This window comes from Neofelis nebulosa, chromosome 16 (genome assembly GCF_028018385.1).
Source record: "Neofelis nebulosa isolate mNeoNeb1 chromosome 16, mNeoNeb1.pri, whole genome shotgun sequence".
In the NCBI taxonomy this organism is placed as follows: Eukaryota; Metazoa; Chordata; class Mammalia; order Carnivora; family Felidae; genus Neofelis; species Neofelis nebulosa.
This window is the reverse complement of record NC_080797.1, coordinates 4,804,825-4,832,406: the sequence shown is the minus strand read 5'-3', so window position 1 is coordinate 4,832,406 and position 27,582 is coordinate 4,804,825. Positions and strand designations below refer to the sequence as shown.

General features: G+C 43.1%; 1 protein-coding gene across 2 annotated transcripts; it reads left to right on the top strand.

Moving 5' to 3' along the window:
- The first annotated feature begins 1,067 nt into the window (after window positions 1–1,067).
- Window positions 1,068–25,875, top strand: LOC131498439 (myosin-1). Of its 2 annotated transcripts, XM_058705731.1 has the most exons (39): window positions 1,068–1,104; window positions 2,654–2,897; window positions 2,992–3,135; window positions 3,254–3,410; window positions 4,872–4,899; window positions 5,627–5,741; window positions 5,825–5,917; window positions 6,052–6,115; window positions 6,747–6,845; window positions 6,937–7,040; window positions 7,204–7,342; window positions 7,523–7,641; window positions 7,732–7,881; window positions 7,998–8,168; window positions 8,934–9,243; window positions 9,341–9,411; window positions 10,568–10,655; window positions 10,738–10,855; window positions 11,175–11,298; window positions 11,398–11,534; window positions 11,633–11,888; window positions 13,975–14,217; window positions 14,311–14,487; window positions 15,315–15,460; window positions 15,537–15,627; window positions 15,714–16,103; window positions 16,931–17,057; window positions 18,632–18,750; window positions 18,905–19,101; window positions 20,618–20,801; window positions 21,086–21,251; window positions 21,341–21,465; window positions 21,870–22,178; window positions 22,266–22,469; window positions 22,792–22,917; window positions 23,005–23,175; window positions 23,437–23,541; window positions 23,664–23,759; window positions 25,614–25,875. In XM_058705731.1, exons 2-39 carry the CDS (start codon window positions 2,694–2,696, stop codon window positions 25,764–25,766), a joined length of 5,820 nt encoding a protein of 1,939 aa, XP_058561714.1. In that variant the 5' UTR covers window positions 1,068–1,104; window positions 2,654–2,693; the 3' UTR covers window positions 25,767–25,875. The 2 variants fall into 2 exon arrangements, with proteins under 2 accessions (XP_058561714.1, XP_058561713.1); XM_058705730.1 differs by having other exon boundaries at window positions 7,523–7,881.
- Window positions 25,876–27,582: the final 1,707 nt, after the last annotated feature.

Here is a 27,582-nt window from a genome sequence, read left to right as displayed (position 1 = left end):
GTGAAATATATACCATGGGTAGCTGGTGGAGAAGTCACAGGTGCTGCCTCTAGACAGAGAAATGCCCTGCTTTCTAATATTTTCCTATGTTGAGTTTCATAGAGGAAACAGGATTTCACAAGCAACTTGCATTTTCAAAAAATGAGAGAAGTGGACACCTCAGCTTGGCGAGGCAAAGAAGTCTGGAGCCAGCTTGAAGTGGGAGTGGTCTGATCTGACAATGAATCAGAGGGAGCCGACTGGACGCAACAAAAGAAGCTGTCCTTGGCTGCTCTTCACGAAGCAAGTTTCAAAATTACGTTTCCAAGCACCCTCAGGAAAGCACAATAAGTTGCAAAGAAAACAAACAAAACTCATGCCTTCCTGGGGGCGACTAACCACCTCTTCCTACCACTCTGGTCAAGAGCTGCAACCTCCCTTCCTACTCTAATATCTGCAATTGTTCAGCCAGTGGAAGAGACTTCACACAGGCAGCTCAGCGAAACAGAATGACGGCAGCAACAAAGTCCAGGGATGGCAGAACATAGCTGTCTCTGAAACAACACCTTACATTATTCCAAAGGCAGATCACTTTCAGATTGCCAACCTCTCAAATTATTTATAGGAGATTGATTCATATACTTAACCCAATGTGAGAGGAAATACTTCTAATTATATCCAAACATCTTTAATATGAGGGGAATTATGCTTGGAGACCTTCATTGCCAAAAACATGTTTTGCCAAATATGTTTTAAGAAAGAGGAGGAGGCTACGTGTTTTCCATATTTGACCCTATAAAAGTACCCTTGGAATGAGTTGGCTCGTCTTTCCTCATAAAGCTTCAAGGTAAGTGTGTGTGAGGACAGGGCTCTGTCTGGAGACGGTAAGGGATACTTGGCTGCCCTCATACACGCCACACATCCCGGTTTCCCTGCCCCTGGCAGCCCTTCCAGTAAGGCACCTACTTACTCCGTGGCAATTTTAATTAGATGTTTCAGTGTCCCCAGTCATTTCCTGATTCTCGCCTAACAATTATGCTATTATTGGGAACCGTTAGAATTTAATCAGAAGAAATTTGCTCTTTCTCTTACAGTTCTGACCCACTTCAAGGTTGCATCTCTAAGGTAAGATACTGATTTTTTTTTTTTTCTTATTCCTCACAGGAGGCAAGAAATCTTCTGAAGGTGGTTGGAGAGTGCTCGGGGGTTATAAATTGAAAGCATTTTCATTTCATGGCTGATCATGCTTCCCTTGAAAAAATCCTGAAGGGGACTTTAGAAACTGGTTCTCATTAATTTATAGCCTCTGCAATATATGAAAATGCTTTCTTAGAGTCTTGAGAAGTTTTATACACAATTTTTTTCTATTACCAGCACTGCAGTCTATCTTTTAAATAACCGAGTTACAACATGTAATACAACATTTTGGTGTTATTATTCATTTATTGAGAAAATGTAAATTTCCTATACTACAGCTTTGCCTCAACATCATATAATATAAAAAAAACCATGAGAGGCTATCTGAATGAACTGAATCCTTGCCTTGGAAAAGTGGCTTAAACGTGTATGTTGTTTCACAGTCCATAAAATGGAAATTAAAAAAGAAAGATATGTAAATGACTGAGCATTTTCAGCAAGACAAAGCATTTTGTGTTACCCAAATCCCGGCAGCTTGAATGGAAAAGCATGGGAAACCTTACACAAGTGCTTTGAGTCTTTCTGGAAAAATATCTTTATGATTATAAAATAAATTACCTATGATCACTATCATTATCTATCACTATTATCTATCACTACCTACTATCACTATCATTAAGCACAGGATTAATGAATGTTAGTTAAAGTGGCAAAAGACAGATCTTGGAAAGGAAATTTTGTGAAATTTTTCTGAGATTATCAATAATAAAGCAAGAAAACAGATAATAATATTTTAGAATTAGTCTTTCAGAAATACTACAGACAGGTGAAGAAGCCAAATTTGTCAAAATTACGGTATGGGAACAAGAAAACATTGATGTAAAATAGAATTTTTTTTTAACAAAACAACGCAAAGCAAACGCAACGCAAACGCCCCCGTTTCTGCTTTCCTTGATTTAGGTAGTCTTTGTGAGTCTATAATGAATCCAAATCTGTAATGAAAAGGTTTTCAGTATGTACAAAATAGTTCCTAGAATTTTAGCAACAGAAATCCATTGTGCTGCAAATTCACAAAGCCAGCTTTGAGCCCTTGCATGTATCCCACATGTGTTGTAAGAGGCATGAAGGATGCTGTAGAAGGAAAAGTACTCCCTGCCTGCAAGGTGCTTATAATCCACTTGGAAGAGTGTTCTCAGCGAAAGAGCTGGAGGAAACCCTGTCAGAGCCTAGCTCTGTGCCCTGTATACACCAGTCACAGGCAACTTAACAGAAATGAATGTGTATACAGATGAAACAGAAAGCAGCTACCATGTCATACAGCAGGTGAGCCAGAGCCAGAAACCACAGTCTCTTTCCAAATGCTTGACTAAGTTACGTACCTATCAGTGCTGGCCCAAAACACAAACACCCATATTTCGTCTCTAGCCAAACGTGGTCACACTCTACGCAATGCTAAGTGAATACAGAATGTTTTCTTTTTCTAAACGTGAAATATGTAATATCTGAATGTCTGTAATACTTTTCCTTCCTTTCCTAGGCAGGGTCTTGGACTGGGCTGCTGCCAATAACCCGCAGCCATGAGTTCCGACGCCGAGATGGCCATCTTTGGGGAGGCAGCTCCGTACCTCCGAAAGTCTGAAAAGGAGCGCATTGAGGCCCAGAATAAGCCTTTTGATGCCAAGACATCAGTCTTTGTGGCGGACCCTAAAGAGTCCTTCGTGAAAGCAACAGTGCAAAGCAGGGAAGGGGGGAAGGTGACAGCCAAGACTGAAGGAGGGGCGGTGAGTAAAGTGTCTGAGACGATGAGACGGTGCGGCACCTGGCGCAAGGTGAGCTGACACTTTTTGACCTGGCCTCTCTTATTTGACTTGCCAGACTGTAACCGTGAAAGAGGACCAAGTCTACCCCATGAACCCTCCCAAATACGACAAGATCGAGGACATGGCCATGATGACGCACCTGCACGAGCCGGCCGTGCTGTACAACCTCAAAGAGCGTTACGCAGCCTGGATGATCTACGTGAGTTCATTCTCATGGCCTTTCTGCTTGTGCAGGCAGTTAATATTTTTGAAAAACAGCAGTTTATTAAGGTCCCCATGAAATGACTATATTCCTTCTTTCCCCCTTTTTGGTACAGACCTACTCAGGCCTGTTCTGTGTCACCGTCAACCCCTATAAGTGGTTGCCAGTGTACAATGCAGAGGTGGTGACGGCCTACCGAGGCAAGAAGCGCCAGGAGGCCCCGCCCCACATCTTCTCCATCTCCGACAACGCCTATCAGTTCATGCTGACGGGTGAGTGGCTCAAGTGTTTCTCATACAAATTACTTTACCCCCTAGAGTCACAACGTGTTAAAGCTAAAAAGATCTTTGGAAATAATCTAATCCACCCCCCTGGTTGTACAGAAGAGGTAATTAATACACAGAGAATTACAAGCCGTCAAAGCTGGAACTAAAACCTAGCTCTCCAGACTCCCACTCCGTGATTTTACCAGGCCACACTACCGCTCCACCTTGATTCAGCTGCATTTGCTTGCAGTCTCCTTCTTGGGAATACATAATTTATTGTATAGATGTAAATAATAAGAGTTAAGATTCAGTAACAACTGAATCACACTGTCTGAATAGAAATGAAAAATACACGTTCGTTCAGTCCTTTTGTGCTTAAGTTTCTTGCTGACCACAAACCTGATGCTTTTAGGAGTATTGTTATCTCTCAAGTCATCAGACACCATCTCAGAGAAGATGCCCTCTCTTTGAATGAAGATGGTGTTTGGGGGCTACACACACATGAACAGATGCTGTGTCCCCCACTTTAACAGGATTTTGTGCTCCTCATCTGATCTTTCTTCGACCCGATGCCATACTTTGGGGAAGGTTGATGAGAATTTGGGGTGCAGTCTGTGGCCATAAGGCAAAAAATTTTTTTTTCTTTGTGAGGCCAATTGATTCATTTAGAAACAACACCTCAACCTTGGCTTGATGAACTATTTATACCGAACAATAGTCCAAACCCTTAGTAGATTACCCACTTTTCAGAAAGTTTCATGCACTGACCAGCAGACAGCATGCTACCGGAATCCACAGCTGACAACTAGACAGTGTCTGGCTTTGGAAAGTATCGCTCTTTGTCTTTTTTTTTTTTTTAATTTTTTTTAAATTTTTTTAATGTTTATTTTATTATTTTTGAGACAGAGAGAGACAGAGCATGAACGGGGGAGGGCCAGAGAGAGAGGGAGACACAGAATCGGAAGCAGGCTCCAGGCTCTGAGCCATCAGCCCAGAGCCCGACGCAGGGCTCGAACTCACGGACCGTGAGATCGTGACCTGAGCCGAAGTCAGACGCTTAACCAACTGAGCCACCCAGGCGCCCCTTTTTTTAAATTTTTTTTTAATGTTTATTTTATTATTTTTGAGACAGAGAGAGACAGAGCATGAACGGGGGAGGGGCAGAGAGAGAGGGAGACACAGAATCGGAAGCAGGCTCCAGGCTCTGAGCCATCAGCCCAGAGCCCCCGCTCTTTGTCTTAAACCAGGACATGCTTATTGTCACAGCTTAAGGAATTCAAGATATAACAGCATTCTGTGTTTCTCCTCAACTTAAGAGGTTTAAGAATAATGTCATACATAACTTGACAATAATGTATTTAAAAACTCCATTTAAAGTGAGACACTCAACATCACAGGTCCGTCCCCACAGAAAGTTCTGTTTGTGTAACTTGTATATATGCTGATTGCCTGCTGTTTTTCTTCTAGATCGGGAGAATCAGTCTATCTTAATCACGTATGTATTACTATCCTGGGACTCACCGGCAGTTTATTTGCACTGGGAAAAAGACACCAAAAAAGAAAAACAAAATAGTTAATGTTCCCATACTGAGGCAATGGCTGATCAGCCTGGAAATAGATAGTGTTTATAGCTTGTTGGAGGGCTTAGACTACCTCAGAATATAAAATAACAATGCCCCAAATTTTGTCATTTGCTAGTCCAGTCTTAAAGGCTACACAGAACTTTCCTGAGAGTAGATGGTATAAAATCCCGTCTCTGTGCATGGAAGGGAATAACATACCACCTCCTGAACATCTGAGCCGTTTGGGAATGTTACCAGTAGCTCATTTTTAAGGCCTCCTTGAGAGATGTCCAGTCCTTCAAAGACTTAACCTAAGCCATGTCTTTAATCTAAGGAGACTGAAGAACACATAATTGTTTCATAGAGTTTTTTTTACTAACGGTTTCACTTCCCACATAGTTGTGGGTGGTTGCCCTTTGGCCCCCTCAACCCCAGGCCACCTAGAAGAGAGCCTGGCACATTTTAAGCTCTCAAGAAGTATGTGTTAGGTGATTAATGGATGGATTTCTCTACTTCTTATCAGTGGAGAGCAACAGAAATAATATGAACTGACAAAGACATATAAAGATCGACGCATAAGGTAGTAAATGCTGCTAGTGGAAGCACTTTCGTTCGTCACAGAGGTTGATTCCTCACGGATGTTTGGTCTCTGTTTGGCAGCGGAGAATCCGGGGCGGGGAAGACCGTGAACACCAAGCGTGTCATCCAGTACTTTGCAACAATTGCAGTCACTGGGGAGAAGAAGAAGGAGGAAGTTACTTCGGGCAAAATTCAGGTGGGTCTGGGGTCAGACTCAAGATGTCAGGGCTCTCAGGAAGTCTGGAGCCCCGGAGGTGAGGACCGTGCTTGCCTTTGCAGGGGACTCTGGAAGATCAAATCATCAGCGCCAACCCCCTACTGGAGGCCTTTGGCAACGCCAAGACCGTGAGGAACGACAACTCCTCTCGCTTTGTGAGTCTCTTGGTCACAGAAGGCTCTTCTCAGCCCTTAAGTGCCCGAGAAAGCATGCCTGAACTATCGTTGCAGTCTCTTCTTTCTCGTGCGCTTCAAGTCTGGTATATAACATCATCATTTTTACTTGCAAGGGTAAATTCATCAGGATCCACTTCGGTACCACGGGAAAACTGGCTTCTGCTGATATTGAAACATGTGAGTAACAGGACCTCCTCAACAGAATCCAAGAATGACAACTGATGGTTTGGAGGAACATTTTGCAGCTCCTGCTGAGCCTGGAGCCTGTGAAACACCAGTCTGCTGCCAAACATGCCCATGGTTAATGCCAGTCTTACCCATAGCCCACAGTGTGCTTTATCCTCAGTCATGAGCTAATGATTCCGTAAGAACTGCCGGGAGCCGTTGGGCTTGTCTGAAATAATCCAGCCTCAGAATGAATTTCAACTTTTTCTAGGAAAACACTAACATGAGGGTAAATGAGTTGCCTACTGAGCCTTGATAAACGTTGCTCTTAATGGTCTATTTTAAAGTGAGAAGAGACCCTGGGGAGACAGGGGTTCTTGAGAATCAATTATACTCTAAATGTCAAGGATCTTCTGCATGAGAAATGTCTATGTCCTGGGCCAGGCAGGCTTTAGTTTCTTTCCAGAGGTGCTAAGAATAACTGCAATGGTGTTTGCAGAGGCACAATATGTGGTACCTCGGGGGGACATTCCGTGGAAATCTCAAGGGGCCAGTGAGAAGCAGCTAATGACCCCAAGTTCCAAAATCACTCCAGGAACTTTATAATTTTTCTGCCCTGACCAGTGTCTACTTTCCACTGCAGATCTTCTGGAGAAGTCTAGAGTTACTTTCCAGCTGAAGGCAGAAAGAAGCTACCACATTTTTTATCAGATCATGTCTAACAAGAAGCCAGACCTAATTGGTAAGAAAGAGCTTAAGTTTATACGCTAGACGTTAATCATTTATTAACAACCTCTAATGTAAAATGTATACCCTGACTTCTGTGTACCCAGAAATGCTCCTGATCACCACCAACCCTTATGACTATGCCTTCGTCAGTCAAGGGGAGATCACAGTCCCCAGCATTGATGACCAAGAGGAGCTGATGGCCACAGATGTAAGTTACATATGCAGGGGTGTTTTTTTGTTTTTTTTTTTTAATCCATTATGTATGGGAATGAAAATAACACCCCTCTCTGGGTGTGGTTAAAGATAAGGTATAAATTCTCCTCAATAAGTTAGTGTCTTCTGTCCTTTTGTCTTCTCATTTTTCCTGGTAGAGTGCCATCGAAATCCTGGGCTTCACCTCTGATGAAAGAGTCTCCATCTACAAGCTCACGGGGGCTGTGATGCATTATGGGAACATGAAGTTCAAGCAGAAGCAGCGTGAGGAGCAGGCCGAGCCAGATGGCACCGAAGGTAACAGAGCCAAAAAGCCCACTCCATATTCATGTTTCCTTTACAGCTGAGCTTCTGATGGATGTATGCAAATTTACCCCCATACAGACTTTCTATAAAATGATTCACTCATCACTCTGCTCCTATGAATTGTGGGGCCCACAGTAGGTCACACAGGATGCCTGAATTGTGTCTTTACAGTTGCTGACAAGGCAGCCTACCTCCAGAGTCTGAACTCTGCTGACCTGCTCAAAGCCCTCTGCTACCCCAGGGTCAAGGTCGGCAACGAGTACGTCACCAAAGGCCAGACTGTGCAGCAGGTAAGTGAACGGCCTCAATCAATCACACACATCCCCAGCCTTCTCAACACGTCTTTGGTAACGGCAACAATCATTACTCTGTCCACGAAGGTATACAACGCAGTGGGCGCCCTGGCCAAGGCCGTCTACGAGAAGATGTTCCTGTGGATGGTCACCCGCATCAACCAGCAGCTGGACACCAAGCAGCCCAGACAGTACTTCATCGGGGTCCTGGACATCGCCGGCTTTGAGATCTTTGATGTGAGTTGTTGGAGTAAGCGGCCCTGTTAAGGCCCCTCCGCTTCGTGTCTGCTCTGCCGAATTCCCCCTGGGTTTCCCAAACTCACTTGAGCTCTTTGGTGTTTGCAACGCCCTAGTTCAACAGCCTGGAGCAGCTGTGCATCAACTTCACCAACGAGAAGCTGCAACAGTTCTTCAACCACCACATGTTCGTGCTGGAGCAGGAGGAGTACAAGAAGGAGGGCATCGAGTGGACGTTCATCGACTTCGGGATGGACCTGGCTGCCTGCATCGAGCTCATCGAGAAGGTTCGTAGGACTATTCAGGTCACAGAGTATACTGCTGAATAGTATTTAAGTGAGAATCTTAAAATATTTCCACTGGTAAACAAAATCAGGAAAACTCCTTCTTCTGCTAACTCCAAGGTAGATATCCTGGTAAAAGGAGAGTGAATATTTTCTTTAACGTACAGAACTCTACATTTCCCAATGGTTTGCAATGATGGCCTCATATTTAAAGCCATCTTTCCTTATAAAAGAGCACTAGATAGAGTATTTTGTACTTATTATCACTTCGTCATCCTTAGATTCATTATTACTGGTAACTGAAATGCCAATTTCTAGTACTTAAAAGCAGAGGCTCTCAAAGTTCGGTTTAAGACTCACCACAAGTACTTAATAAAATTGCACATTACCCTTGGAAAAACTTTTTGGTCAGTGTGGATGGGGGCCTTGGAACCTGAATTTTCATCAAGTGATTCTGATGCAACCAGTTTTTGAGTCACAATGGGAGAAATACGGCTGTAAAGCCTTGGGGCGAGACACAAACTCCACAAGAGCATGCCCTTCGATCATCTCCCTCACCATCACATCCCAGAGCCCAGCACAGCATCTGGATCTCTAGAGGCACTTGATACATATTTGCTAACTTAACGACTTCTGGCCCAAGGAATAAGTCTTCATTAGTTGCAAGAAATTAAAAGATGAATTTACTCAAATAGGATCATGATGTTACATATTATTTCTATAAGCAGACAAAATTCAAACGGCATCTGTTTCTTTTTCTACTCTCAGCCTATGGGAATCTTCTCCATCCTAGAGGAGGAGTGCATGTTCCCCAAGGCTACAGACACCTCCTTCAAAAACAAGCTGTATGAGCAGCATATTGGAAAGTCCGCCAACTTCCAGAAGCCCAAGGTGGTCAAAGGCAAGGCCGAGGCCCACTTCTCGCTGATCCACTACGCTGGCACTGTGGACTACAACATTGCCGGCTGGCTGGACAAGAACAAGGACCCCCTGAATGAGACCGTGGTTGGGCTGTACCAGAAGTCCGCAATGAAGACTCTGGCTTTCCTCTTCACTGGGGGAGCAGCTGCTGAAGCAGGTAACTTGCAACAGAAGTCATCTTTCATTTAATGTATAAAACATATACTGAGAAAGCCTGTCTTATGATTTGCTTGTGCTCTCTCTACCCCCCTTAGAGGCTGGTGGTGGGAAGAAAGGCGGCAAGAAGAAGGGTTCTTCTTTCCAGACTGTGTCTGCTCTCTTCAGGGTACAAACATCCTTTGCTCTCTCTTATTTGATTTAAGAACTTCAATTTTATTGTATCTGTGGGGCAAGGGGAGTAATCTTGCAAGGATTCCAGAACTGAATGTGACTCAAAGATCTAGGTCAGTTGGTGGTGGTAGAATGGAGTCTCAGAGGGTCTGGGGTAGTTTGGAAGAGACACTTCAGTGTATAGGAGACAAGGTGTCAGGAGGGATGACAGTGAATTGCAGAAGTCAGTATCAGATAACAAAATTAAATCTGAATGCCAGGAAATAAAGTCATTTGACATTTAAAAGGTCCTATTGGGATAGGACTAAGCAAAACGAGATTTTTTGGAGTATGTGGGAGTCTCCAAATGATGCACGTGCCTAGGTATATATTGGCACAGAACCGAATAGAGTGGATTTTGAAAGCCAAAGACAGAAGAACAGTGTTGGGAATTGGAGGCTGATTCTAAACGAAGGGTATAAAACAGATGTGATAAAAAAATAGCTCTTGAAGGAAAATTTGCTTTTCTTTGGACAATCCCATCTGTAACAATGAAAGCTTTAGTTATTCTGGAAAAACAAACAAACAAACAAACAAACAAACAGGATTTCCACAAATTGGAACCCTTCTCACAGTTGGTAACATGGCTGTTGGTTTTCTGCCAATTCCCAGAGTGAAGCACTAAAAGGCCACTTTCTGTGGAATGAGCAGGAGGACACAGCTCTGTAATTAGGAAAAGGAATAGGAATGTGATAGAGAAGCAGATACAATTGAAAGTAGGGTAAATAAAGAAATGACAGATTTGGAATAAGACACTGAATTACTTGTAACGTCAGATCACATATCCAGGTGAAACAGTATGGGTGGGGTGTTTCCCTACATTTAGAATATCATATTAAGTCTACAACACATGCTAGGAGATTCAAAAGCAATGAACAACCACCTCAACAACTTGTAGACAAATATGTTTATAATGCACAAAAACAGGAAAGGAAAGGACTTTTTGAGAATGTGGAAATTCCAGAAAGAACTCTTTGCAAATTCAAATTAGGATACCATTCGTTAGAATTGAAGCAATGTCACGGTTGTCACAGTGATTATGTGATTATGTCTGTAAATATGAATGTATGAAAAGAGCACACTTTCAAACCAAATATTCATTAATTCCACAGGAGAATCTGAATAAGCTGATGACTAACCTGAGGAGCACTCACCCCCACTTTGTACGCTGCATCATCCCCAATGAAACCAAAACCCCCGGTAAGACACTTCTGACATCCAGACAAGTGCCAGTGTGTTTGCTTTAGACCATGAAATAAGGCATGTGTATCCTTCCCTTTAGGGGCCATGGAGCATGAACTTGTCCTGCACCAGCTGAGGTGTAACGGAGTGCTGGAAGGCATCCGCATCTGCAGGAAGGGGTTCCCCAGCAGAATCCTTTATGCAGACTTCAAACAGAGGTCAGACTTTCTCACTTCAAATTATTTTAAGAGGTTCTTTTATTTATTTCAACTTTTTTGATTGAAATAAAAATCCTTTATACGTTCTATTATAATTGAGGAGAAGAGAAACACACTTAACAGACTCTGTATTGATCATTTGGTATGCTGATATGCCAAAAGTTTGACACCCTTTGAATATGCAGAGAATAAAGACGTAGATATGATTTCTTGTTTATGTTTGTTAGACTACCCAAAAGTTACATCATTTCTAAAATAAGGCAAGAAGATTTCTTACTGGTGACAATAGCTGTATCATTTATTTGTTTGGCCTAAACAGATACAAGGTATTAAATGCAAGTGCAATCCCTGAAGGGCAGTTCATTGACAGCAAGAAGGCTTCTGAGAAGCTCCTTGGGTCCATCGACGTTGACCACACCCAGTATAAATTTGGTCACACCAAGGTAATGGTCTCTAAAGCCCACCCGATGCTATCCGTGTCCCTTTGAAGTTTATGTACAGTTTCTGATCTGCAAATCCTCCCTCCCCCCACCCCCACACAGGTCTTTTTCAAAGCTGGTCTTCTGGGGCTTCTAGAGGAGATGCGAGACGAGAAGCTGGCCCAGCTGATTACCCGAACCCAGGCCAGGTGCAGAGGCTTCTTGGCCAGAGTGGAGTACCAGAGGATGGTGGAGAGAAGGTATTGACAGAGATATTTTACTGAGCCCCAGCAGCCAAGGCCTTTTCACTCTGCTTCCTGTGAGAACCTGACTTGGGACGTTTCTGCTTCTGTCACAGAGAGTCCATCTTCTGCATCCAGTACAACATCCGCGCCTTCATGAACGTCAAGCACTGGCCCTGGATGAAGCTGTATTTCAAGATCAAGCCCCTCCTCAAGAGCGCCGAGACCGAGAAGGAGATGGCCAACATGAAGGAAGAATTTGAGAAGACCAAGGAAGAGCTGGCGAAGTCAGAGGCAAAAAGGAAAGAACTTGAGGAGAAGATGGTTGCTCTGATGCAAGAGAAAAATGACCTGCAACTCCAGGTCCAAGCTGTGAGTATCAGAACCCATTTGTTTAGCACCCAATCTGATGCGAAAATTTCAGCTCAGCAATTGCTAGAGAAAGGTCTAGATTCCACCTCACTAAGGGACGATCAATCTTTCCTAACTCACAACTCCACAGAAGATCCACACAATCCCATACACAACATTACCACAAAGCACTGCAGTAGGATTCTTTGCTGTTTAAAAGGAAAAACAAAAGCATTTTCCCTTTCCCCCTAGTGTTTTTCCTAGCAGAATGTGGTCAAAAAATGAGGTGATCTTTGCTCCCCAAGATTCTCCCTACTGAGAAGAGCAAATTAGACCAGTGAAAAGAACAATATTCACAGTGAAGAGGGAGGACACATCATGATGAAAATACATTCACTTGAAACCAGTATTCTGGCAACTTCCCTGACAGTTCTATCTTTAGAAACTCTCCAGTACCTGAAAGAGTAGGATCATGACAAGGATAATGGGAACACTTTCTATAGACAGTGTCAGTTTTTATCCAAAGCATGAGAGACAGGGTTGACATTCTTGCTTGATGTCCCAATAAACACCCAGAAGACCTGGAAGAAATGTTTGATCAAACACCACTGCTTAACCCACTTTTGTGACGCAAATGACCAGAGACTTTCAGTTTGCTACTGAGACCCACTACCTGAGTACTGAGAGTTGTCCTACAGTCCTCTGAGCTCAGAAGAACATCTACTTTGGTCCAGTTGGACGTACAGGTTTAGGGCCTTTCACTAGAAGATGTAAAGAAAGATGAACTGTCTGTACCTACCTGGGTTGGCACTGTGACTTTGAACAGTTTTTCCAAAATGACAAGAGGCTCATCACACCTTCGAGAACCAGGTGCTAACTGCAAGGTATACCTCAGTTTCCAATCATACTCCTCTCCTCTGAGAATAGTATGACCTCTTTCCAACATCATTCTGTCAAGTCTCCACATTTAATAAATACGGAATAATGTTCCAAGCACCAGGGATACAACTTGAAGTAAGAGGCATGGCCCCTGCTCCCACAGAGTTTCTATTCTAACTTATGAGAAACCCACCTGGTACTTCTTTAAGCACCACCTCTGAACATTTTTAGTGCCTCTTATTTCTTCCATGTCTTTCCTGTGATTCCCAGCTACTCTGTCACTGTAAGACATCTTCCCTTTAAGTTACTTTCCTGATATTACCCTTCCCTCTAGCAACCTGCTGGATACCTGACCATTTTTTCTGTTTTTTACACACTAAACTTTTCTGGAAATAAATACTAAAGAAAGAAAGGAGACTTATCTGAAATTATATACCAACACATTAAATATAGGTCATCATTAGGGGAACAAGAAGTTTTCCTGGACCCTCTTAAAGTCCCTGGCTGGGTCTGAAAATTAAAGCAACCAACATCAACTAACAGGAGAAAAGCATGCACATTTACTGAATTTTTACATGTACATGGGAGCCTTTGCAAGAGACTGAAGACCCAAAGAAATAAGCAGAGCAGGAAGCTTATATATCTTTTAGACAGGCAATAAATTTGTAAAGATTTGACAGGACAAAGGGGTTTGAGTTAAGAGTAATAAATGGTGAAAAAGTAACTAAAAAGATAAGGGTTAGTTTAACAAGGTTTGTTTATACAGCCTTCTTGGCCCCCAATTCTCATCTCTGGTGATAAGAATGTCTTCTTTCCTACTAGTACAGGAAGGGCACTTTCTACACGGGAGTTTAATGACCTGTTTTAGGGTGAGGGAAGGAGGTCAGAGTGGGTTTCCTGCATCTTCCATTTTCTCAAACTCCTTCAGTTTATGGTACACAATATGCCATGGTGCCATATTTTGGCATAGTATGTCCTGAACTGCATCATTATCAAATAAAACTGTATCATAATTTCATCAGGAACCATGACTTAAATTCCTTAAATTAAAAAAAAATTCTCCAGTGTCATAATAAGTGTCCAATAAATATTTCCTAGATGATGGGAAGTTTACAAAAAGTAACCTAAAGCTTTAAAACACAATTCACTTATATGGTTTTGAAATATTAATAAAATCTGAAAATGTCCAAAGAACTACAATCTAAAAATGCCTATTATCCCTTCTCAGGAAGCAGACAGCTTGGCTGATGCAGAGGAAAGGTGCGATCAGCTGATTAAAACGAAAATCCAGCTGGAGGCCAAGATCAAGGAGGTGACTGAGAGAGCTGAGGATGAGGAGGAGATCAATGCCGAGCTGACGGCCAAGAAGAGGAAACTGGAGGATGAGTGTTCAGAGCTCAAGAAAGACATCGATGACCTTGAGCTGACCCTGGCCAAGGTTGAAAAGGAGAAGCATGCCACAGAGAACAAGGTATGAATCACATTCTGTTCTACCATATCGAGGTTCCGCCAGCCTAGTAAACCTGCTTTAAAGCAGATACCATTTCTTCTTTAATTTTTCAAGGTGAAAAACCTCACGGAAGAGATGGCAGGCCTGGACGAAACCATCGCTAAGCTGACCAAGGAGAAGAAGGCCCTCCAGGAGGCCCACCAGCAGACCCTGGATGACCTACAGGCAGAAGAGGACAAGGTCAACACGCTGACCAAAGCTAAAATCAAGCTTGAACAACAAGTGGATGACGTAAGCCTAAAATCATGTAAAAAAAATTTTTTTTTTAATTTTGTAACAAACTAAGTAAACATGAGTTTGCATTCTTATGATGTAATGAGGACTTTTCAAGAGCTTCCAATGGATATGTGTATAGGACATTATCTTTGCTACAAGGTCTAAGATGGACACCCAAGAAGTCAAAAAAAATCAATAAAGAAAGTTGTTGGTTAACAGACAATATACATAAAAAGACTCAGGGAAAAGGAAAGCTTGTGTTTACCAAAGAAATCTGTACAAACAAAATGGGTCTGGCCTGGGCTTGAAAAGCAAGAGGCCATGCAAAGAAATTGAGAGATGCTCCAAGTGGGGAGCATAGCAATAGCAAAGAAGTAGTAAACATCCGTAAGATTCTCTCTCACAGGAAGAAAGGTTTCCAAATAAAGAATGTGGAAGATGAATTCGGCTTTAAACGTAGTCTGATACCAAATAGAGAACCCGCTATAAATGTGTGCATCAGGGAGGAAGTGACAAAAGTCATGGTTAGAAACACAGCTGTGGGGTCTGTGGGTGTGGTGAAGCACAGTCACAGTGGATTCCGGTGGGGAGATAGGGAAGGCATGCTGTCTCCTGGCAGTTTACTGTAATCATATGGTAATGAGGTACACTTCACCTTTCAAATGATGATTCCTGGGACTAAGAATAGTTATGAGAATGGAATAGGTGGGACAAATTTGCCTAATTCATGGAAAAATCAAAATAAGCTGCTGATTAGATAGGAGTTAAATGTCTACAAGTCAAACCTGGGATAAAAGATGGTAACGTTTCAGGAACTATATTCATGCATTATTAACTTATAGCTTGAAGGATCCCTGGAACAAGAAAAGAAAATCCGCATGGACCTAGAAAGAGCCAAGAGGAAACTGGAGGGAGACCTAAAATTGGCCCAAGAATCCACAATGGATGTTGAAAATGACAAGCAGCAACTCGATGAGAAACTCAAAAAGTAAGCAATGAGAACACGTCTATGGGGAAAGTCCTACTACTGTTTCTGTGACTGACATAAAGTGCCCCTTTGACAGGAAAGAGTTTGAAATGAGCAATCTGCAAAGCAAGATTGAAGACGAGCAGGCCCTTGCCATGCAGCTACAGAAGAAGATCAAGGAGTTACAGGTGAGTCACAACCTCCACCTCGTCCACATTATCACAGGAATCAAAACTGCCACGAGTTGCCATTAATGTTGGTGTGTCACCCTCAGGCCCGCATCGAGGAGCTGGAGGAGGAAATCGAGGCAGAGAGGGCCTCCCGGGCCAAAGCAGAGAAGCAGCGTTCGGACCTCTCCCGGGAACTGGAGGAGATCAGCGAGCGGCTGGAAGAAGCCGGCGGGGCCACTTCCGCCCAGATCGAGATGAACAAGAAGCGGGAGGCCGAGTTCCAGAAGATGCGCAGGGACCTGGAGGAGGCCACCCTGCAGCACGAAGCCACGGCGGCCACCCTGAGGAAGAAGCACGCGGACAGCATGGCCGAGCTGGGGGAGCAGATAGACAACCTACAGAGGGTCAAGCAGAAGCTGGAGAAGGAGAAGAGCGAGTTGAAGATGGAGATCGACGACCTGGCCAGTAACATGGAGACCGTCTCCAAGGCCAAGGTACAACCATGGTTTAAGTCTTAAAGAGATTTCTGTGAGACAGGTGTGAGTGAGCCGGTCAAGAGTTCTTAGTAACTGGCAGCACAAGCAGGTGACTGGCGGGAGCGAGGGACACCCAGGGTGTGATGGCAAAGCGTCCACTCTCTGCTGTGAGAACAGCCACACCCAAAGAACATGTAGGGCGGAAAGTTCAGCTCTTCCAAATGAGAGCAAGTCAACTATGCATTTGGGGTTTTTATTTTTTTATTTTTTTTTTTTTTAAAAATTTTTTTTCAACGTTTTTTATTTATTTTTGGGACAGAGAGAGACAGAGCATGAACGGGGGAGGGGCAGAGAGAGAGGGAGACACAGAATCGGAAACAGGCTCCAGGCTCCGAGCCATCAGCCCAGAGCCTGACGCGGGGCTCGAACTCACGGACCGTGAGATCGTGACCTGGCTGAAGTCGGACGCTTAACCGACTGCGCCACCCAGGCGCCCCAATGGGGTTTTTAAAAACACCTCACCTTGATTAGGCTTTTGTTTTTCCCCTTAAGCACAAATACATAAACTTGCTGCTCAAAAAAATCAAGTGTCATTATTCTCATCTCAGAGATAAGCCACCTGATTTAAGACTTAAATTCCCAAAGCCATTTGCTGGTAGCCCGTTTAGACTCTGTCATTCGTTACTCTTTCCACCACAACCCAAGGCCTCTGTAGTCTTTGTTTGCTTGTAAAGATATTTAATTCTCCAAATAAGGAAGTACCACCGTATGGAATGTGTGGATTATTGCAATTTTCTGTGGTCCAAATACTTGCTTGAGATGCCTTCTACCACTTTTTGATGCAGGGGAACCTGGAAAAGATGTGCCGCACTCTAGAAGACCAGGTGAGTGAACTTAAGACCAAGGAAGAGGAGCAGCAGCGGCTGATCAATGACCTGACGGCTCAGAGAGCGCGTCTGCAGACAGAATCAGGTGGGCCATTGACCAGTGTTGACCTTGAATGACAAATTTAGCTTGGATGCTTAATTTGCTGAAAACCTCTGCAATGACTTAATTGAGATCACATACTATCTGCCTGGGGGCCACCCACCACCACTCGTAGGAACACGTTACTGACCCCTGGCACGGACTGCTTTCTTTTTTGTTGTAATTGTTGATTTCACTAAAGAGATCCAGGCTCTTTTGCTCGTTCACATTTTAAAGCAGATTTGACTTTAATCAAGTTATCAGATTTAAAGTGTATCTTCACAATATTTATTTTCATCTTTCAAAATGCTTGCCCAAGTTATTTATTACTCTATTACCCTCAACGGCCTGTGTAATGTAATCCACATTTTAAAAATGACAGACTATGGCAATGATGAGGTGGCTGTCCAAGAACGCTTACTCCACTCTTTTTCCTGAAGTCTGGCCAACTGCTGCTAGCTAGCACCATCATGCAGAGAAATAGTACTACAAACCCCCCCTTGGAGCCTTCAAGGGATGTTTGTAGAGTTCTGACTTCCCAAATTGGAGAGTCTGTGCATTAACCCCTTCCCCTAATTAACTTTTTACCAAAGTTTTACCAACTATTTTACCAAAGTTCTACCTCCTCAAGCAAGAGGTTAACAAGATGGTAATTATTTTATGGGTTGTCTGGACTATTAAAGTGATAGGCAGATCAAAGTGTTGGAGAACCACTTTTTCATATCCATTCAAATATTGTTCTTTCTAGAACAAAGTTCAAAGTAAGGCTTGTGTTATTGTCATGCAGATAGTTAGTATACTTCATGCAGGAAGAAGAAAACCTGTATTCTCAAAGAATCTTAAGAATCTTTTCTAAGTTCCTTCTAGAATTTAGTGGTATGGAAAAAAGAGAAAGTTGTCATTCTTATTAAAGAGATAAAGCTTCCAGGTAACCAGTTCAAAAATGGAGCTGAAAGTCTTTCCTCCCTTTTTAATACAGCACAGCATGTTTTCTGAATTATGGTGCCTGAAGAGTTGGATTGGATTTAAATGCCATTTAGTCTAGGAACTTCTCAGGCCCCCTAAACCAATGAATTCTGGGGTGGAAGGGTATTTGATCATTTCTTAACATAAAAATGCTTCCAGGATTTTCTTCTGAACATCACTTCTACTGATGGAGGGAATCGGTCAAAGTCTCCTATTTTCCATACAATAAATTCTTTGTTTCAATCAACTTTCAGTGTAAGGTACACTAGTACAACACTATTGCCTTAGACAGGAAGCACTGGGATGTTTTGTTGGTTTGATTTACATTTCTTGTTGCATGTTTCTTGACCAATTTCTACTGTGATCAAATAATCTTAAATACCTTGCAAAATGTTTTGTGTTGCCTGTAAGTATGTAATCTGCCTCAAAGCTTTCCATACTTCTCATTCTCATATAGATTTTCTCATCAGAACTGAAGTGGACGTTGGTGGCTTGCTGTAATCCATACTCTCCAAAGTGTTTCAAACTCAGCTCCCTTGCCCTGCTCCAGCTTTTAATTCAGAGCTCTGATTTCCAAAAGTAAGGCTGAGTTTTATCCATCTTGGTCTTAATAGGTGAATTCTCACGCCAGCTAGATGAAAAGGACTCGTTAGTTTCTCAGCTCTCAAGGGGCAAACAAGCATTCACACAACAGATTGAGGAACTAAAAAGGCAGCTTGAAGAGGAGATAAAGGTAAGCCCTACTTGTTGTTGTCACTATCCTTATTTTTGAGGTTATTTGTGGTTTTCTTACTTCCATAGATTTTCTTCTGGTGACCTCTAGGAGCCTAGAGACTAAATATCACTTTAAAGATATAAAATTAAGTCACTGATCTCTACGTTCTTAGGCCAAGAGTGCACTGGCCCACGCCCTGCAATCAGCCCGCCATGACTGTGACCTGCTGCGTGAACAGTATGAGGAGGAGCAGGAGGGCAAGGCTGAGCTGCAGAGGGCAATGTCCAAGGCCAACAGCGAGGTGGCCCAGTGGAGGACCAAATACGAGACGGATGCTATCCAGCGCACAGAGGAGCTGGAGGAGGCCAAGTATGTTCTAGACTTAGTTAAAATGGAAATATCCCTGTTAACCAAGTGCATCTGCTATAAGCGCTATATGGGAAAATGTCCATTGCTCCAAAAACAAAATTTAAAAACAATGGAAAAAACACGCATGAACGCAAACCAAAGCAAGACAGACAATCTGGCAGTGCAGGAAAAGAATTAAGCTAGAGGGCAAAAAGAGAAAGCAGGTAAGGCAAGAGGAAGCTGAACGACTATTTTCAAAAGGGGGTATTTTGGGCATCATTCTATCTATAAAGGTGTAGACAGAGTAAGAGTTAACTGTATTGCCCTGTGCCTCTCCTTCCTCTCAGCCACTAATGGAAAAATTGTTGGGGCGCCTGGGTGGCGCAGTCGGTTAAGCGTCCGACTTCAGCCAGGTCACGATCTCACGGTCCGTGAGTTCGAGCCCCGCGTCAGGCTCTGGGCCGATGGCTCGGAGCCTGGAGCCTGTTTCCGATTCTGTGTCTCCCTCTCTCTCTGCCCCTCCCCCGTTCATGCTTTGTCTCTCTCTGTCCCAAAAATAAATAATAAAAAAAAAAAAAAAAAAAAAAAAAAAAAAACGTTGAAAAATTGTTCGAAGATGTTAGGTATGTAAGGGAAAAATAACCGAGATTTCAAAGCATAGCTCATCCTTCTGAGATGTAAAAACATGGCTATTTGTAGGGGAACAAAGACATATACTATTAAAGACTAAAAAGAAAACATAAATTCTGCAATAAGAAAGGAAACACATGGTTTCAAAAAGGACCAAATATTCAATGCAATCAACAGTTCGAGATGCAACTGTGAAGAGGGAGAATCTTGACAAGAAGAAACCTACTCATTCAAAAGGTTTCAGGAGGGAGCTAGTCGTTTATCCCGTGACAAGTGTACAACCATGTGGTTGGAATCATGTTTGGGTGGATGCCTTAGAGGAGATTTTCAGTGGAGCTCACAAAGCAAAATTGACATTGATTTGGAAAAGTTTATTTTTATTAAAGGATTAATGGAAAGCCAGGAAAAATAAGGGAGGGACACAATTAGCCAAAATCAAGCATATTTGGTAATGAATTTGAATTTATTTGAATTCAATTCATCCAACATTTGAGTACTTAACATGTGTGACAGTCTTGCAAAGATTAGCAAGATACACACTCTACCTTCTGGAGATGAAAATTCAGTGGAGGCAAGACTTGGGGAGACTTCAGTAATTCAAGACAGATATTAATATTTTACAGAGAAGGAATAAACCAGTGACCTTAATGGGTAAAATGTTGGCTTGGGCTGATCACAGATGGCCTTAAAACCAGACTATGAAGTGTGGTGATGTTGAAATTAGGACTGTTGTCAGCATTTAGTTTGCAGGAGTGGGAATGAGTCAACACAGAACTAGGCCTACAAAACAAGCTTGAAGAGCAGACTGTTAGGAGTCTGGTTGTGGAAAGCACCCTTTTGTACATACCTGGAAACTTCCAATTCTGCTGATGGCCTTCACTTCTATTGTCCTTATTTCACCTTTCAGGAAGAAGCTGGCCCAGCGTCTGCAGGACGCCGAGGAGCACGTAGAAGCGGTGAACGCCAAATGTGCCTCCCTGGAGAAGACGAAGCAGCGGCTCCAGAACGAAGTGGAGGACCTCATGCTCGACGTGGAGAGAACAAACGCGGCCTGCGCGGCCCTGGACAAGAAGCAGAGGAACTTCGACAAGGTACCTTGTGCTGCAGCCTCTGCCTTGGCATTCAACACGGGACCAAAGCCTGCTGCCTTCAGTGGCCTTATTCCAACTATCTGAAAGAGCTGTTCTCGGGAGCTCCTGCTCCATGGCAGGTGGCAGTGGGGGAGGACAAGTCCTGTGGTTTCTACTTTTTTCATTCATAACTACTTGTCAGTCTCAGGTCATCCCAACTCTGCCTGTCAGCTGCCAGAATAGATGGTTCTCATATCGCATCAAACTCTCTCCATTAAATTTCTTGACTGCCCTTTGCCCTGCAGATCCTGGCAGAATGGAAACAGAAGTATGAAGAAACTCATGCTGAACTTGAAGCTTCCCAAAAGGAGTCCCGCTCCCTTAGCACAGAGCTGTTCAAGATTAAGAATGCTTATGAGGAATCCTTAGACCAACTTGAAACCCTGAAGCGGGAAAATAAGAATTTGCAACGTGAGTACATTTTAATCTCCTTTAACCAAAGATTTGAAAAAATGTTTTCCTTCACTGAACAAATTTTTTATATCTCTGTTCACCAACAGAGGAGATTTCTGACCTTACTGAGCAGATTGCAGAAGGAGGGAAACGTATCCATGAACTAGAAAAAGTAAAGAAGCAAATTGAACATGAAAAGTCTGAACTTCAGGCTGCTCTAGAGGAGGCAGAGGTAGACATTTTATCATACATTCTAAAAACAATTACAAGGGGAATTAGAGTCTATTACATGTAAAATTGATGAAATTCTTGAATCAAAAGAAAAGAAAAGTAATTCTCACTCTGTGTACTACATATGAGGATGGAGACTTGACTATGCATGCAACTAACACACAGGTGTTAGTCAGAACTGTGTTAGACACCAAAGGAACAAAAACAAGTAAGTTAAGGTCCCTGCCCTCAAGGGAATGATCGAGCTGGGGAGACAGAAATATATAAAACCAACAACACATTGTAGAAATTTCTGTAACGAGGGAACAAAGATGTCTTATGGTAGCAAAAAAGTAAGAACTGATTCCTATTTCTAGAATACCATAAACTTCCATTCCCTAACGTCACCCCTTGCTGTCATTAAAGGCATCTCTTGAACACGAAGAGGGAAAGATCCTGCGCATCCAGCTGGAGTTGAACCAAGTCAAGTCTGAAATCGACAGGAAAATCGCTGAAAAGGATGAGGAAATTGACCAGCTGAAGAGAAACCACATCAGAGTCGTGGAGTCGATGCAGAGCACCCTGGATGCTGAGATCAGGAGCAGGAATGATGCTATCAGGCTCAAGAAGAAGATGGAGGGAGACCTCAATGAAATGGAAATCCAGCTGAACCACGCCAACCGCATGGCTGCAGAGGCCCTGAGGAACTACAGGAACACCCAGGCCATCCTCAAAGTAAGTGGGTTCGAAAAAGGGCCCCAAGGGGCTTGGGGAGACTGCAGCCCTGAGAACGAGGTGTCTCAACGATCGTTCATTCCACAGGACACCCAGCTGCACCTGGACGACGCGCTCCGGGGCCAGGAGGACCTGAAGGAGCAGCTGGCCATGGTGGAGCGCAGGGCCAACCTACTGCAGGCTGAGATCGAGGAGCTGCGGGCGACCCTGGAGCAGACGGAGAGGAGCAGGAAAATCGCAGAACAGGAGCTCCTGGACGCCAGTGAGCGCGTCCAGCTCCTCCACACCCAAGTGAGTATAACAGAAGAGTGAAAAATACAAAGGAATGAAAATGAAATTCTTGCTCATATCGTAGCTTTATCTAAGAATGTACTCACAGTGTTTTATGGAGGATAACGTTTAAAACATTTAATATTTGTGGGTTAGTAATATTTATCTGTACTGTGACATCCGAAGTTGATTGTCGTTCAAAAATATATTGTCATCTCAGATAACTTATTGAACAAGGAGGGATACTAATTACTTAATTAACTAGCCTGTGAGTTCATTAGAAGTCTGGCATCCCAACTTTGCTCTCATATACTAAATATTTCTAAATTTGTTATTTTAACAGAACACCAGCCTGATCAACACCAAGAAGAAGCTGGAGACAGACATCTCCCAGATCCAGGGAGAGATGGAAGACATTGTCCAGGAAGCCCGCAACGCAGAAGAGAAGGCCAAGAAGGCCATCACGGATGTGAGCAGAGGGCAACACGGTGGTGCTCGAACTCGAACCCTGATGCGCCAGCCCAGCTCTCAACCGGTTTTGTTTCACTGCTAACAGGCGGCCATGATGGCCGAGGAGCTGAAGAAGGAGCAGGACACCAGCGCCCACCTGGAGCGGATGAAGAAGAACCTGGAGCAGACGGTGAAGGACCTTCAGCACCGTCTGGACGAGGCTGAGCAGCTGGCCCTGAAGGGCGGGAAGAAGCAGATCCAGAAACTGGAGGCCAGGGTGGGTCTTCTGATGGCACATTTCCTCATTCCAGTCCAGGGCCTTTTGAGGACCTAGTGCTGCTGGATGAGTGGGGCATACAGAGATGGAATGAGACACATTCCTTGCTGCCAAAGAGCTTTTAAGGGGACAATTAGACTAGGGCATGAAACCTAGATATAAAACAGAGTGAAAGAAGCACCACAGGTCGTTTGAAGAAGCAGAAATCCGTTGAGTGAATGGATCACAGTAAATGTCTTTAAAATGCCCACGTTTTTGCAGGTACGCGAACTTGAAGGAGAAGTTGAAAGTGAACAGAAGCGCAATGTTGAAACTGTCAAGAGTCTACGCAAACACGAGAGAAGAGTAAAGGAACTCACTTACCAGGTAAGGAAAATGGCCTGTCTAGGTTCTCACCCTAGTTTGCAAGGGATCAAAAAGCAAATGTACAACAAAATGTGATGGTGTTTGTACTCTCAAGAGACTCACTCTTAAAAATATTATTTCAGACTGAGGAAGACCGCAAGAATGTGCTCAGGCTCCAAGATCTCGTGGACAAACTGCAAGCGAAGGTGAAAGCTTATAAGAGACAAGCTGAGGAAGCGGTGAGTTCCAAACCCCTTGGAGTGACTGAGCAGCCTCTGGTCTCAGATATGGCAGAACCAACTTCATTTAAGGGATGAAAGAAAAGGAGGGTATGGTGAGGAAGGATCAAAGGAAAATGGTCAATGACATTCTAAAGAATGAGAAGAAACCAACCACTCAAGGAGCCAGGGAAAATGGTTCCAGGGAAGGGCAAGAGCAACAAAATGCTTTTGAGTGGAAAAGAGTCTGGTTCAAGGAACAGAAAGAACCACGGACAGAGCAGTAGAGAAGAGGCAGTAGAGTGAGGTAGGAAGCAGATCGCAGGGTCTTCTAGGCCCTGGTAGGAAGTCTGGATTGTATTCCAAGTACAGTGGGACCCTGGGAAGCCACAGGAGGGTTCTGAACTGCTCAGTCATGCCTGGGCTTATACTCTTTAAAGTATATTTTGGCTACTTTGTGGAGAATGGACTGTTGGGTAACACAGGCAGTACAAGGAGACATTTTATGAGGCTTTCCAGGCGGTCCCATGGCTTGTGTTACAATGGTGGTGGAGCAGACAGAGTGGAGAGACTCAAGACACATTCTGGAGGGAGAAACTACTGGATATGCTAAAAGGTCACCCTTGGGAGGCGAGAGAGAAAGGAAATCAAAGGCAATTCATCAAGTCTGTGATTTGAATAACCGGGTGGATGGCACAGCAAGGACTAAAATGCGGAACTAAGAGAGGAACAGATTCACAGGGCAAGAAAGAAACAGGAATTCTGTTTTGGAAACAATGAAATACCACTGTATACATAAGTGAAGGTGACAAGTAAGCAGTTAAATATTAAGCCTGGAGCTCAGAAGGTCCCGCTTATGTTCAAACCACTGAGCTCAGAAGATCTTGGTTATGTTCAAATCAGCAGATTCTTGGCACTCCACCTTATCTCACTTCTCTAGCCTATGATTTATCTTAAATAATAAATAATGCTGATTTCCTAAGTATTTAAGTATGGGTATATATATATGTATGTATATATATATACACCTACTTATCACAAATTAGTTCCTTTGTCCATGAATGTTTTTCATTTTTCTGCTGACCTCTAAGGTCTGGGGCAGGGAGTGGGCGCGGGTTGGGGGGGGGGGGTGGTGACAGAGAGACTTAACATGTCTCTCTGGCTCTTACTTTCCTCATCTATAAGAGGAAGATCTGAGGTTTTTTTCAAGCTCTGTTATTTAGTGATTCTAAGTTTTATTCACTTCAAAATTTGAATGTCACATTATGGACAGCTGTCAATGAGCCTTTTAAAAAAGGACAATTACTAAAGACTAAACCCGAACTGGCCTTCCCAAACTCACTGATTATCTGTTCAAACATAATCAGAGACTACTCAAAACTATTTTAAGAAACAAGTTTTCTTTAATTTGTAAACTGCATTAAGTTGCAATAATTTATATTCAACAAGCAATAATTTATACTCCAGGCTATTAGCTCAGTATAACACAGGTGGTGTACCTGCATTTTTAGAAGGTTTGGTTTCATTCACCAGACTCAGGGGGACAAAAAGTTTGGAAAACTGACATATTTAGTAATGGCTCTAAGATGTTTACATGTTAAAAAGGAGAACTTTTAGAAATCCTGATGGCAGATGTCACCTGTCCCTCCTTGTTATCCATGAGTTCAAGAAGCATGCAAGGAAAATTAAAAATAAAAAATAAAATAAAAAAATAAAAACAAATTCAAGAGCATTTCTCTAGGTTTTTTTTTAAAAAAAAAAAGGTTTACTAGAGTGAAGTCTTTTCAAGTAAAAAGAAATTTGAGACCCATTGACCTAAGAAACTAGAAATCCTGACCTTTTTTCCCTCCTAAATGCATTTCCATTCATTCTCAGGAGGAACAATCCAATGTCAACCTCTCCAAATTCCGCAAGCTCCAGCACGAGCTGGAGGAGGCCGAGGAACGGGCTGACATTGCCGAGTCCCAGGTCAACAAGCTGCGGGTGAAGAGCCGGGAGGTCCACACGAAAATCATAAGTGAAGAGTAATTCAACCAAATGCTGAAAAGTGACCAAAGAAATGCACAAAATGTGAACATCTTTGTCACTCTGTTTTCTACTCCGGATTTTTGCAGATAAAAAATTTATCCGCAAATAACTTGTGAGTCTCTCTTTCCACACCCCCCTCCACCGCCCCCATGTCAATTAATCTTTTTCTGCATCAAGAAGAGAAGGAAAGAGATTTTGCTTACATCTTATGGAGAAGGATTTAGTCACCAAGAATAAAATAGGATAGGAACAGCCAGGCCAATCCGTGCTGGTCAATGCCCTAAACCCCCCTTGTCCCTGGGGAGGGGGGAGCAGGTGAAACTAGAGGTGGGCGTTAGGTATACACAACATGGAACATCTGGTAAGTCTCACTTGGTAAAACATCAGCTAGCTATCAGAGAGGCTGATTTCTATTAAGGAAGTAACTTATTTTCTTCATAAGATGGTAGGAAATTCTTGATCCCAAGATTGAGTAGAAATAAATTAAAACACTAATTAGCTACATAAAATAAGTGAAAATATAAAACGTTTGGATTAGACCCTCAACAATATTAATAATGCAAACTCTCCACTATAACTACGTGGGATTAATTTGGGATTAGGGATTCCTTGAGAGAGAAATATTCTGTAGATTTTCTAGTCCTTTTTAAATATAAGAGATTTTTTTTGTTTTTTGCCACTGCGATGTGTTTAGTTATTTGTTTTCCTGAGTTCCTCCCTCGTTGTGAAACGAGAGTTAAGAATGAATATATTTGCAGTATTTGTGCTCATTCTGGAAAGCTCGGCATCTCTTACAAGGCGTTCTCCCAGTACTTCTGACAGCAGTGGAAGGCCAATTAATCTTTTTTTCAGTCAGTTCCCCCTTCTCATTATTTTCTCTCTGGCTTGCGACGCTGTGCCTTTCTACCATGCTGCAGCAATTGTCCTCATCATGATTAGAATTGGTATCACTACCAGGGAGCTACATGTGCTGGAGGTGGCATGGGCCTCCTCACCTCATTTTTAATAGACAAGGAGCAAGTAAAATAGCAAGTATCTTGTCGACCAGGAATGTAACAAAAGAACATACAAGAACCATACACCTCTTAAAAAAAATTTTTTTTAATGTTTATTATTTTTGAGAGAGAGAGACAGAGAGCAATCAGGGAAGGGGCAGAGAGAGGAGACACAGAATCCGCAGCAGGCTCCAGGCTCCGAGCTGTCAGCACAGAGCCCGATGTGGGGCTCGAACTCACAGACCGTGAGATCATGACCTGAGCTGTAGTCGGCCACCCAACCGACTGAGCCACCCAGGTGCCCCGAGAACCATACACCTATTTAAAAAGAACAATACCAGATTACTTTTTTTTTTTTTTTTTTAACTATCTAGTCAGTTAAATTATCCGGCTGCACTCCTCTGGACCTCAGCTCCTGGGGGAAATCTCTCTGGGTTGATATGCACCTTCACTTTTTTTTTCTACTGAGCCTTAGAGACAAGTGTTCATCCTAATGCTGCATCCTGAGCTGTACTATAAATTAAAATCTACCCTTCCCTGATAGCAATGGTCCCCTGGAAGCTCTCCTAACAGGTGACCTTTACTCTCTCAGGCTCTGAGAACTTAAGTTCTTAAGGAGCCCTGAGCTACAAGCAATATCCTGCCTCCATCCCCGGTGCTGCTCATCCTCTTGTAGAGAGTTCTTCCTTCTTTGAGATTCCTGCTGTTCCGCTTATCCCCCACACCTGCTGTGGTCCTTGACTGACTTCCTTCAGTACGATTTTGGCCCTTCTTCTCTGATCACCCAATTTTTCCCACATTCCTGGGAGATTTCCTCATCC